The following is a 14,482-nucleotide window of genomic DNA, read 5'->3' as shown; positions in this document are numbered from 1 at the left end:
GTGGTAGAGTGGTTGCAAGTATGCATGAAGACCCGGGTTAGATTCCTTGGTACCATTTATAGAGAAAAAGCCAGAAGTGATGCTGTGGCTTAAATGGTAGAGTTCTAGCCTCGAGAAAGCCCAAGGACAGTGCTCAGGCCCTGAGTTCAAGCTCCAGGAGAGACAAAAAAAGGTAATAATTATACAGGTGTACAAGTTTACTGTGTTATTTCAACATGTTTAAATTATGTGCTGTTCAAACTAGAATAATGACCATTTCTTTTATCATTACTTTAGAACTGAAACTATGGTCTATATTCTTTTAGTGATTTGTAAAAATGCATTATTGCTTATTTGGAATGCTAATATACCTACTGTCCTTCTGACTTACATATTTACATATTTTGATGTATCTAAAGGATGAGCTCTGGTCAGACCCAAGTCAGTGATCTTCAGGTAGCTCTATATGTATATCCCTGAAGATGCCTGTCAATGTGTACTTAGTACTGCAAATAATTTTCCATTTTATGTACTTGAATTTATAAGTATGTACTTGTAAGAGGAACTGGCCTGCATATGCTAACTTGGTTTCTCTTGATGATTTAGTGTAAGAATGAAAAATATTCAATTTAGGGATAAAAATATACCAGGCAATTTATGAATATATAAATAAATGTAGTAAATTTTCACATGTTTGAGAATTGCTGTCTGAAAATTGTTATAACGTATTTTTTTACTCAGAGCTTAATTTCTAGTGCAGATACTTATAATTTACTACTAGTACAAGCATAAAAGAACTAAAATAATTATAGGTTTTGTATTTTAAGAGTAGATAAATGTCATCTGCTAGACAATATAATATGTACTTCCTTGTGATTATGTGAAACATTTCATTTACATGAGTGAAATTGCTTACTGTTGTTTACCATTTCATAAGATTCATAGGAGAGTAATCACTTGGTAGCTTTTTTCAATTACCAAAATAAGGTATTAACAAATACATAAAAACATGAATTCTTTGAAAACTGGGAAAAGAATATTCTCAATATATTAGTGTCATTCATTAATAAAGTCTACCAATAAGGTCAGGTAAATGGTGAAAAACTAAAAGCTTTCTCTTTAATATTTGGATCAAGGCATGAGTTCTCAATTCCACCACTGATGTTCAAGAATTGCTGTATTGAGATTTTAGAGGAATTAGTCCCAATAGTCCTTCAGTGAGTTTAGATATAAGACTTCTTATGAGAGATGACAAGTTGTCATGTCTTGATTTTTAAGCTGATTAAGTATGGATGAGCTTGGCTGAATATATACTGTATCCTAAAGACTTTTATGATGAGATGCTTCACATGCTGTTCATTTCTGCCCTGAATCTTGATCTTATTAATTCTACCAATGTATAAAGAAAACTTCAACGTGTGTCCCTATAAAAAGGGTAGATATAGTCCTTGAAGCATAAGTCCTCTACTTTCTTCAGGCCCATTCAGCCCCACATGCACATTAAAACCGCAAGTCTTATTTCTAATCATTATGTTCTAAGTTAAAATTCAATTCAAATTTTATGAGATATTCTGTTACATGTGATGGAAAAATTAAGCATTCACCACATTTTTCCATTTCTCACTTATCAAACCCACAGAGGAAATTGAAGTTATCAGAAAAGGGATTGGTAGTCCCAAATAAAATGACTTTTCTTTGTGCTAAAAAATACACAGGCAATCGGTAGAATTTTTCACTTATACTTTACTATTAAAGTTGACAGACAATATAATATCCCTCTAAATGAGTTTAAGAAACCAGTTTTTTAAAACCCATGTTCTTGAAAAAATGACTGAAAACTTTTCTAACCAATGAAGAGACTTTCAATTAAAAACAAAATCTTTTTCAACAACAGCTACTTGTCACACTTACTGGCCAACAATGTAAACCTAAATTCTTGCCCATAAAGATAGATTTTACCACTATGGTAAAAGGATTTTAGCACATTTTACTCACTTTGGATTTAAACAATCACTATAATTGTGTGGAAGTAAATATAGTATAACTTTCCAAATCTAGTTTCTGAAAAGCTGTTTTGTGACTAGTAGTCTCAAAATATACCCTCTGCATTTAGCCAGTTGACATGGAATGACTGATTCCTTTGAGAAAGTCATACTGGAGAGGTTCTATGGAGGTGTGTTATGGAAAGCACCAATTGAACCAAGGATCCACCATCAAATTTGGCAAACAGCCGAGCCATCTTGGCTGTCAGACTTCTGAACCTCTCTGAGCTGTAAGTGTAGGGAATATTTAAGAACAACCACAGTAGAGTTATTAAATGATATTCACTCAGCAATGTCTTATTCAAGTTTATGATCCACAAAATCATAATGGAAAGAATATGGATGCTTTCTTGCATGGTTTCTTAGAGTGACTTAGTATGCAACAAAAATACTTCAAAATGAATTGGGATAATTTTGTTTAGTAGTTACTAAAATGGTATTCAGCATAACTTTTTGGGGGAGGATATTAATTCTCAGAAACTTACAATAATAATTACACAAAGGAAAGAAACTCCTGTATCATACTGGATTGGCCAACTCTAATACTTCTTCATTGGGAGAAAGAGAGGGTACTCCAATCAATATCCATAGAGGGATGTGTCTTTCCTAGACGACCCCACTCCTTTTTTCTCTTTTCAAAAAGGAACTTCCATAAAGAGGATGACTAGTTCTCCATTGCACTGCTTTGAAGTGGTGTTACAGAACACTTGGCTCTATAAACTATATTCCAAAGGACTTTGTATCATTTTCTTATTGGATCTTAAAAAATAATTGTAAATTAATACATGCAAAAGTGGTATTTTTAAGTGATTTGTCATGTTGTTGAATAGAGTTAATATTCTGAATGTAAAGATATTAAAAACATCACACTAGTTATTATCAACATATTTGTAATTTCATGAAATCTTTCACATGAAATTTTTTCATGAAAATAATAATTACATTTTAATTGTAATTTTAATTGTTTCAATTTCAATTTAATTTCAATTTTCATATTTTATATCCAAAGCCACTGTCAGGAATTTAAATAGATATTAAGGATATTATTCTGCTAAAAGAATTAGGATTTAAATTTCATTTTCACCTTGAATCAAGAGATAGTTTTCAAAATGCAAACTGAATCCATCTAGAATATCTTAGGTATATATTCCTATGTAAATCAACCAATCAAGCTATTAACCTCTAGGATAAAAATGTAACTAACTAACTTGATTATTCTGATGGGTAAAAATGTAGAAATGAATTTGTACCAGGATATTGTTATGGAATATATAATCTAATTACAATTTCCATCACCAGAAAGATTTGTAAGTATAATCTGTGATAGACCTTTTAATTAAATCTTAGTTATCAGATTTTATAGTCTATTAATTAGTAACAAATTTATTCAAAACTGTAAGATAAAAAGTAAATAAGGAAAAGAGTAAAATAAAGAATAGCAATAAAAACTGTTTTTCAAAATTTGTATAAATGATGAAGGTGACAATGTTTTGATAATTACCTAAATATTTACATATATCTCATAACACGCTCTTCATCTTTCTTTCTAATTATAAGAAATAAAATAAGAGCTACCAATATTTTAGATGTGAAGAAATTTTATTGAAAGATTCAAAATGTTGTGCAAACTGAAAAATTAGAATGGGGAATTTGAATTCCAAAACAAGATTTTCTCCCAAGCTCCATGAGCTGATTTAAAACTGTAGAAGAGTAGCAGGGTATAAAATTAACCCTCAAAAATCAACTGCCTTCCAATACGCCAACAGTAAGAGGAATGAGACAACAATCAGGAAAGCAACTCCTTTTGCAATAGCCTAAAAAAAATAAAGTACCTAGGAATTATCTTAACTAAGAATGTAAAGGACCTTTTTGATGAAAACTTTAAAACCCTGAAAAAGGAAATTAAAGCAGAACTGAGGAAATGGAAAAACCTCCCATGCTCCTGGATTGGAAGAATCAACATCGTGAAAATGACAATCTTGCCAAGGGCTATCTACAAATTCAACGCAATATCCATCAATATCCCAATGTCATTCTTTAAAGAAATAGAAGAGGAAAATCCAAAATCTTATATGGAATAATAAAAGGCCCGGTATAGCAAAAACACTTCTTAGCAAAAAGAATAGCGCAGAAGGAATTTCAATACCAAACTTTAGACTCTATTACAGAGCTATAATTATCAAAACAGTTTGGTACTGGCACAAGAACAGGCCTGAAGACCAATGGAATAGAACTGAGGACCCAGATATTAAACCACAGACCTATGGCCACCTAATCTTTGACAAGGGAGCCAAAATACAGAATAGAAGAAAGACAGCCTCTTCAACAAGTGGTGCTGGCAGAACTGGTTAAGCACCTGCAGAAAACTAAAGTTGGATCCTTCTTTGTCATCCTGCCCTAGAATTAACTCCAAATGGATCAAAGACCCCGTGGTCTGAAAACTTTACAAGAAGCAATAGGAGATACACTAGACCTCCTTGGCACAGGTCGAAACTTTCTTAATATGGACCAAGAATCACAACAAATCAGAGAAAGGCTGGATAAGTGGGACTGCATTAAACTGCAGAGCTTTTGTATGGCAAAGGACATAGCTAGTAAATTAATTAGGAAGCCTACAGATTGGGAGAAGATCTTCACCAACCTCATATCTACAATATATCAACCAACAGCTCAAAAAATTGAATCACTCCCAAACTAATCTCCAAAGTAACAACCATCCCATTAAAAGATGGGCCAAAGAGTTAAAGAGAGTCTTCTCTGAAGAAGAAACAAAAATGACCTATAGATACATGAAGAATTGCTCAATATATCTGGTCATAAAAGAAATGCAAATCAAAACAAGTCTAAAATTCCACCTCACTCCAGTTAGAATGGCCAGGATAAATAAAACTAATAACAACAGATGCTGGAAGGGATGTGGCCAGGAGGGATCACTACTACACTGTTGGTGGGAGTGCAAACTCGTTCAACCACTATGGAAAACAGTATGGCAGTTCCTCAAAAGACTGAACAGTTTATGTCACCATGGCAATTATAATAATTAGACATATCATATAAGATTATTGTGATAAATTATGTAAAGTGCTTAAATTAGCTCTCTTAAAATAGTTATGTACAATAAAATATAGTTTTTATTATCAAAAAAAAAGGCTAAGCATAGAGCTCCCCTATGACCCAGCAATTCCACTCAATTGTCCAGAAACAAGGACATACTAAATCCACTAGCACAAGGATGCTCATTGCAGCACTATTTACATAGCAAAGATTCGGATCCAACCCAGATGTCCCTCAGTTGATGAGTGGATCTAAAAGATAGTATTTGTACACAGTTGAATTCTATGCGCTGTCAGAAAGAATGACATTGCCCCATTTGTTAGGAAATGAAAAGACTTAGAAAAAATCATATTAAGTGAAGTAAGCCAGACTCAAAGGAACATAGGCTCAATGGTTTCCCTCATTTGTTATAATCAGTAGAAACCTTGGCTCTCCTGGCAGAGATTTGCAATAGAGCAAAACCTAGACACATAAGGCCATATAGTATGACGCTAAATGAAAGGACATCTAGGATATAGAAACAAAAGCCATATAATGAATGATTGTTGTCCTTAATGTAGTATGTTATCTCTCATCTCCTTTGCTCTCCCTTGGTTATCTCATATTGTTACAGTATCTCACTTTGTTATCTGATATATTGGGTATATTTGTATTTGGTTATTGAAATTGAATAGGGAAGGGGGAAAACAAGATGAGGGGTGGGGATTGGGGGAGGGAAATGGGGACCAAGACATGCAAAAGGGTATCAATGTATGTGAATTAATGCACCTTATAATAGTATAATAGTATAATAAAATGTAACCCCTCTATTACAAAAAAATATATGCAAAAAACAAGATTTTCAACTTCCAAAGTCAGAGTATTATACTTTTGAGATTTATTGCTTTAGAAATAAATAATACTAGAAGAAAGGATAACAATATTAGCCAGGGATATTAAAATATCATTGGATAATTTTCACAACAGAAGGTAAATTGTTTTAGTTTCTATATCTGTATAGAAAAGTGGTTTTAATTTTCTTTATCCTCTGAATACATTTGCTTAAAGTATCTCTAACACTTTATGACTGAGTTTCAAAAATAAAAGCATTTAAAATACTTAAATATGAGTGTTGTTTAATAAAGTTCTGATAACTGGAAAACAAATTTCACATGTGGAAAAATATGTCACAGATTTTGGTAAACCACCTTTTACTGATAAAATAAACAATGCACATGTAAAAATACCAAGATATGTATACAGCTAGCTTTAAGTCAATATTTTTTCAAATTTTAAGGTGGAAAAGTGAACAGAGAAGTATAGAACTGTGTATGTATATGAAAATTCAATTGATAAGAACTAATAATATGAAGTTATTACCTAAGAATAATCTTATCCAAGGAAATGTGCTAAATGAAATATGAAACAAACTCCCTAGAGTATTAAATATCACATTGCCTTTCTACTGTTAGAGAAAATTAACACTTCCCAGAACAGCCATTTCACAGAAATGGCTACAATTTTCTGTTAACTCTGTAACATTAATTTCCAGAATTTTACCATTGCATTCACATTTTATAATTTTGTTTTTCAGAATTAATATGTAAAATATGTAATATCAACCCATTTTCATAAAAATTCTATATTGAGGAAGAAATGAGGCCGAAAAAGATGAAATCTATGAGAACTCAATATTACAAAGAAAAATAAGACAAGTGAGATATCTTAAATTGATTACACTTTGGCTTTGAACCTTGGTCCTCAGATCTCAGCCTCTTGAGTAGCTAGGATTTCAGACGTGAGTCACCTTGTGTGGCTTTATTTTGCAATTTTTATTGAAGTGAAATATTAATTTCATAATTTCTTCCCATCGCAACCTTTTGTCTCTTTCATTACAGTACAATATGTGGCAATGTTTAACCCATTTCTAAGACAGCTGAAAGCACTGTGTGTGTGTGTGTGTGTGTGTGTGTGTGTGTGTGTGCGCGCGCGTGTGTGTTTGGGTGTATGTGCACGTGTGAGTCTTCGCACTCTTGCGCACAAGAGTCCTGATGAGAGCTGGGTGCTGGCCCTGAGTCAGTCAGACTCCCCCCCTTCTCTCTCTCTCTCTCTCTCTCTCTCTCTCTCTCTCTCTCTCTCTCTCTCTCTCTCTCTCTCTCTCTCTCTCTCTCTCTCCCTTTCTACCTCCCTCCCTCCCTTCTATCCTTCCTTATTTCTTTCTTTCCTTCTTTCCTTCCTTCCTTCCTTCTTTCCTTCCTTTCTTCCTTCTTTCCCTCTTCCTTTTAAGAGTCTCATGAACTTTCCTGGTCCACCTAGTTTAGAATTGAAATCCTCAAAGCTCCTGAGGATTAGTCCCAACTCCTGAGTAGCTAGGACCACTCAGCAGCAGTGTACCACCAATGCCTAACTAGTTGAATGAATTTTTTTTTCAAAAAATGCTGTATTTGTCAGGCATGAGGGCTCACAGCTATAATCATAGTTACTCAAGAGGCTGAGATCTGAGGATCAAGGTTCAAAACCAGCCCAGGCACAAAAGGATTTGAGACTCTTATCTCCAGTTAACCTCTAGAAAATGGGAAGTGGGGATTGGCTCAAGGGTAGGGCAATAACCTTGAGCTGAAGAGCTCATGGACAGAGTCCAAGCCGAGTTCAAGCCTATGACCCACCAAAAAAAGCTGCATTTGCTGCATTATAGTATATGTATATACATATATACACATGCTTTTTATTCTACATTACCTAATTCAAGTTAGTTTGCTTAACATACACAGATATAGTAAAAATGTAAAAACCCATAAAATGCTGTAAAGATTCAATGTAGACCAACAGTCATTGAAACAACCTTATGGATAATGTTGATAAACTATAAGATACTTGAACTTATTCAAAATACATTTTAAAATGTTGACATATTGACTCATTTTGTCTTCAAAAGTTATTTTCAGACTGACTTTGTGGTAGAGAAATAATTCTAATAAATTCAACCATTTAACTAACTTTATGGGTAACTCAGTAAGTTTGTAGCTAATGAGATTTATTAACCTCAAAACTTACCTACAGGCTGGCTCACCCTGTAATCCTAACTACTCAGGAGGCTGAGATCTGAGGATCAAGGTTCAAAGCCAGCCCAGTCACAAAAGGAACTGAGACCCTTATCGCCAATTAACCTTTAGAAAATGGGAAGTGGGGTTAGGCTCAAGGGTAGAGCCATAGCGCCCAGGCTGAATTCAAGCCTCATGACCCACAAAAAAATAAAAAAATAAAACTTACATACTGGACAGAAACTTACATACAGAAATCAAAAACAGTGACAAAATGAAAAAAAAACAGAAAAGCAAAAAAAAGTAAAGTAAAAGTAAAAAATCTCTTGTTTTCATTTTGCTGTTCATTTTGATAAATATCACTTCTGTCATGTATGTAAGTTTGTCTGATTTAGGGAGTGGAAGGGAAGCTCAGAAATGGCAGCACAAAAGGTGAACTAATTTACCAGTGATAATCACTAGACACTATGTTGAAAAACAACTGGGGAGGGGGACAGAGAGAAGGGATAACACTGTTCAAAAACAAATGTACTTAGTAACTGACTTATGTAACTGCAATGCCTCTGTTCATTACATTTATAACAAAAATCAAACAAAACCACTCAATTGGATCACTTTATATACTGAGTTGCTGTTACCTTATCGCCTTCAGAAAATGTGACACCATCTATAGCTCTTTTCCAAGTGATTTCTGGAGTAGGCTCCCCTTCAGCTTCACAGATGAGTGTGACATGACCATTCTCAGATGTAGTCTCATTTTTAAGTTGTATTATATGAGGCTGTACTGTAGAAAATGTATACATTACTCAATCGGTATTAGACTTTAAAATCCATGTGGGATCAGAAGCCATGTTAGTTCAGTATGAGATGAGTAACTTAGGAGCAGTTATAGTAAGTAACTGCTTTGATTGTTGAGTACCACGAATGTCACAAAGAGAAAAAGAAAAACAAGTTTAGGAAGTTATGTCCCTCTATCATCACTAGAAAAGCAAGGTAATATCTTAAAAATCAACTTATAAGGATACTTCTTGTCAACATTTCTCAAATTTTAAAACCACAGTAATTTATTTTTCTCTTAAAGCCACACAATTACAAGTTCCTTCCAAAAGCCAAATGTTTATGAATACATGTATTTTTTATTTATATATATGTGTGTGTGTGTGTGTGCGTGTATATGCACGTGTGTATAGATGTACATCTATGTACATACAATCTATGTACCTGCATCTTACTCCTTGCATTATTCTTTCTCATCTCTTTCCCACTTCCTAAATCAATCTATAATAAGTTTCAACAGTATATTTCCACAAAAGAGCAAAAAGCAGGTTGTGTCTAACATCCTTCATTACCCTCTCTGTTCTTCATTATCAGCTTCACCACAAGACTTGTTTTACATGTCATTCATTATTTTAGTATATTCTAATTGGAAAAAAAGTTTTCATCACGGTATTTCACATATACATATACAGTATTTTAATTAGTTTGACCTACTTATTGACTCTTCATTTCCCTCTCTAATTTTCCCTATTGTTCAATGGCTTTTATTTTAAAATATTCATTAGCAGATGCAGTGATTTCTCATGTTGTTCATCTTTTCTTTTTCTACCTATCTCCTCACTAATTGTATCCTATTGAATATATTGATATGCTATATCCTATTTAGGATTATGTATTTATTTATCTTTTATATATAGCATCCACATAGGAAAGAAAGCATGACACACTTGGTGTGACATTGCAGTTGTAACCTGTATGGTGTAATACTTACCAAAGACTTGCAGCAATGCTTTTCTTTCATCTTTCCCAGCCTTATTTGTGGCTCTGCAGATGTAAGGGCCTCCATCACTATTGACTATGTTTCTGACAGTTAGTTCTGTGTTACTGGCCTTCAACATGTACTTTTCACTTTCTTCAATAAGCCTGCCATTCCTAAATAAGGGCAAAAAATGAAAAAAAAGGTTGTTTTTTTGTATGGTTGACTTCATAATTAAGGAGATATTGTGACTTTTTTGTTTATGGTCCAGCCATCAATTAGTTCATGGCCATTTCCACTGAGAGACAATGCTACACTCCAGTCAAATGTGTGTGTGCGCACCTCTATCAGTTTTTCTATTTTTGGTGATACTAGTGTTTGTTTGAATGCAAGACATCATATTTGCAATGTACATCCTCTAACGTAGGAGCCTCATTTCCAGCCTTATTTGGGTTTGGATTTTTGTTGTGATAGTGAAAGTTTTCAGCTATTTTTTTTTCAGAGAAGAATCTTGATATAATGTCTGGAAAGATTATGACAACAATCCTGTTACCTACACCTCTTCATAGATAGATTGCAGATATGAAGCATGAAGCACTATGTCCATTTCTATTTATTTATTTATTTATTTATTTATTTGAATGATGTCTTGTTAGCATGTATGCTAGGCCGGCCTCTAACTATTATCCTCCTTTCTTTGTCTCCCATTGTGTTGCAAACAATTGAGCTTTTAAGTATCATTTTGGTATCTGAAAATCATATAATCTATAAAATTAATGAAATAATACAAACATACATAGTATTTTAGTAGAAAGAAAAAAGAATTTGAAAGAAAATCAATGGAAAATTGGTGGAGAGCCAATAACTTTGCTCACACTTTGATTTATATGTCAATTAAGGGTTCCTGATTTCTTTGTGAAAAATTCTTTAAATACACAGGTTTGGGTCCTTAATTATCTTCTTCCTTGTTGTTAACAAACTAAATTGTGAACTTTCCATAAGCACCAAGATCTTAACTTCCAAGGAGAAATTCATATTTGATGGTAAAATGAGGTCAATCACATGCATGAAGCCTTTCTCTGATGATAATCCTGCTCTGAAATGAAGAGAGATTTCTAGGATCACTTCCATTCTGATATATACCTACAGCAGACTAAATATGGAAATGTTCACTTCTGGAGCCAGGGAAGAGAGGTTTCTCCAAAAACCATCCAGAATGGCAACATGACTTTGGACATGCAGGCTTCAGAATCAAGGGGACATATGTTTCTGGTGTTAAAGCCACACAGCCTTAGTTATTTTATGATGGATGCCTAAGGTTACTAAGCCATTGGGTTTCCCTGCTATTACCTGGAGATATTACCTCTTCATCATGTGCACTCAATTTCACTGCCTGCTCCACAATCTCTGGTGATGACAGGATTTGTTAAAATATGCTAGTGATATATATTCACCTACAGGTAACTTCTTTAAGTATAAACTGCAATCTAAAATGAATATTTTATGTCTGTAAATGCCATTACTTTACACTCTTATTCTCCTAATACATTTTTATATTGACCTAAAATAACAATTTTAGAGCTTAAAATAAAATTTTATTGTATTCCAACTAGGAGGTAAAAACAATGGAATAGGGAGATATGTACATTGATATTTACATATATTAATTACCATCCTATTATCTTCTGATTGTGATGTATTCTAACTTATATTCTCATTGAAATATAAGAAAACAAATTTAAACAAATCTTAAATTTGAAATAAACATAATTCCAAAATGAGTATCCCTGAAAATGAAAATTCGTCAGGAAAACAATTTTAGAACAGCTCGGTGCTGCTGGTCATGCCTGTAATCCTAGCTTCTTAGAATCTGAGACTCGTGGTTAGAATCAGCACAGTTATTAAAGTTCATGAGGCTGATATCTCCAATGAATCGCCAAAAACCTAGAAGTGGATTCCTGGCTTATGAAAGAGGTAGAGTGCTTATCTTGAGCAGTAAAGCCAAAGGATAAATGCCCAATGCCTGAGTTAAAGTCCCTAGGCCAGCAGATAGATAGATAGATAGATAGATAGATAGATAGATAGATAGATAGATAGATAGATAGATAGATAGATAGATAGACAGATAGATAGATAGATAGATAGACAGACAGACAGACAGATAGACAGATAGATAATTATGTTTCTTTGGGTATGGCTTCATTTACTTAATATAATATTTTCCAGGTCCTTATCAATGGGGTAATACTACTTTCTGATGGAAGCATAAAATTCCATTATGTATATATACCACAGTTCCTTAATCCATTCATCTATTGAGGGTCATCTTGGTTGATACTGTATCTCGGTTATGGAAAACAATGCTTCAATGAACATGTAGTGTGGAGTGGTTTGTAGTCATTGTGGGCATTGGGTAAATGCCCAGGAGTGGAATTGATGGGTCATAGAGAACCTATATGTATACTCTTTTGAGGAATCTCCATACTACTTTCCATAGTAGTTGACCAATTTTACATTCCCATCAACAGTGTACTAACATTCCCACTTTTTTTTCATTTGGGGGTGGGAAATACTATAAATTGATTTCTAGCTCACGTGACTCATAGACAGAGACTAATCATTGGCTTATAATCCCAGCCCATTTGTGCGGGTAATTATTGAATTTTTTCAGCTTAGGTTCATATTCCATTCATTTTTCAACCTCCGAAGTATCTACGGTCACAGATGAGCCATGTGTCCATTCATATGTGTACACACACACACACACACACACACACATATATATACTATATGTGCACATACACACACACACACACACACACACACACAATTGTTTGTCTTGGTTATGGGGCTTGAATACTGGGCCTTGGCATTGTCCCTGAGCTCTTCAGCTTATGGCTACAATTCTACTATTTTAAGCCAAAGAGGTAAAGAGTCTCTGGGACTTTCCTTCCCAGGCTGACTTTTAACCAGATCTCAGATATCAATCCCCCGAGTAGGTAGGATTGCAGGCCTGAGCTTTCAATGTTCAGCTCCCATTTACATTTTTAAAAAATAAAAGCAACACATTGTTTCTTCCCCAAAGTATTGAGTCCAAACATTTTCTGTGAGCTTGATTATGAACACAAACCAGGAAGACATGAAGGTTGAACTTACCTAGACCAGGAGATGGTAGGTTCTGGAGAGCCTGAAGCCCTGCAAAATAAAGTCATCTCTTCTCCTCTCTCAGCTGTGGCATTAAAGGACTTCTGAGGCATTGTGATTACTGGTGGCACTGATGGATAAATGGACATAAAGTGAATTGAAATTGCGTTTTTCTCACTAACACTCTTTTGAGACTTCTCTTGTCCATTTTTTAATTTCTAATATTGAAAAGTTATTTTCTATGTTAAGTAGGAAAATAACTTTATAAATGCTAAACCAACTTCAGATCCTTTTGTACAATAACTGGAACAAAACACTGCAATGGTACTTTATTACTTAATACATTAAAATAAACTATGAACCTGAATTTTAGTGAACATATACTTGTATGAAATATATCTTATAAAAAAAGACAGCACCACACTGGCTGAGTCAATACTAGATCTACTTTAGCCATAAATGGATTTCCTGTTTGGGTAGTCTCAGTTATAGACAATGCCATAAGCAATCACTCACTGTTTCAAGACAGGGCTTTCAAATTAGGTGTCAAACCATAATGTTCTTTCTGATTAACTACACTTAATTTCTTCAAACAACCATAAAACATTTTATGAAGAGAAACTGCTTAAGCTATAGAGGGTATGAAAATAGATTTTCATGAACAATTCAGCTTCAAAATTAAGCTTTCTTCATTTCTAACTAATTAGGTTGTGAAAATTGTATATGCTGCACATTTTGGACATGTTGACTGTTACAGAAATGCAACTGCTTGCAATAAACAAGACACTAACATCCATAACAGAATATAAATTTCAAAGTAAAGCGTAAATTGTGATTCAGTGCACTCTTTCTTGATGTTAAATTGAATATGACAAAGTAAAAATAAAAAATTAATAATATTAATATGTTGCTTTTGTATATTCTAAAAAACGTGGACAGACAGACACTTAGGAGTGTGGTTTAAATTGGTTATCTCTCCAATTGCTTTCAGGTCATTATTGATGTGGTTTTATCCCCAAAGATGATGGGCATAAGAACTAATATGTTATGTATCTTAGTAATTAAACATAATAAATCAACTCTCTGACTTTGAATGTGATATAGGGAGCATGATCTGTCATTCTGTCTCTAGGATTACTGGTATTAGAATAGATGGATGTTTTTTTCAGATATTAACAGTGAATATTAAGTACATTGTCATTTGACTTATTTTCCTTCTCATTAATTATGAAAAAGCATAATTTAATCAAAATACTTTGCGTCAACTTTTTCTTGTGTAGAAATGCAATTGGAAGGATTTTATGATTATATTTACTATATCAACATAGATTTTGAACATGTTAGAGAACTGCAATAAAATTCATTCTCTATATATGTATTATTGTTATTGTAAAGGTGATATATAGTTCATTTTCAGTGTAGTATCTAGTGAGTATCACTGCTACATTTATTCACCCTCTACCTAAGGTTAAGTATTTTTAAAGACAATC

At 33.6% G+C, this 14,482-nt stretch overlaps 1 protein-coding gene across 2 annotated transcripts in view; it reads right to left on the bottom strand.

Annotated features, from left to right (window-relative positions):
• The window catches only part of Ncam2 (neural cell adhesion molecule 2), a 329,220-nt gene that overhangs the window by 102,719 nt on the left and 212,019 nt on the right, over nt 1-14,482 (bottom strand). For both annotated transcript variants that reach the window (XM_090348116.1, XM_090348127.1), the window contains exons 6-8: nt 13,005-13,122; nt 9,864-10,024; nt 8,734-8,879 (exon numbers count right to left, since the gene is read on the bottom strand). In XM_090348116.1, coding sequence (XP_090204242.1) covers nt 8,734-8,879; nt 9,864-10,024; nt 13,005-13,122 — 425 coding nt within the window. The remainder of the gene's footprint in view (nt 1-8,733; nt 8,880-9,863; nt 10,025-13,004; nt 13,123-14,482) is intronic.

Source organism: Megascapheus bottae, chromosome 1, assembly GCF_031878675.1.
Source record: "Megascapheus bottae isolate mThoBot1 chromosome 1, mThoBot2.hap1, whole genome shotgun sequence".
NCBI lineage: Eukaryota > Metazoa > Chordata > Mammalia > Rodentia > Geomyidae > Megascapheus > Megascapheus bottae.
This window is presented reverse-complemented; position numbering and strand designations above follow the sequence as displayed.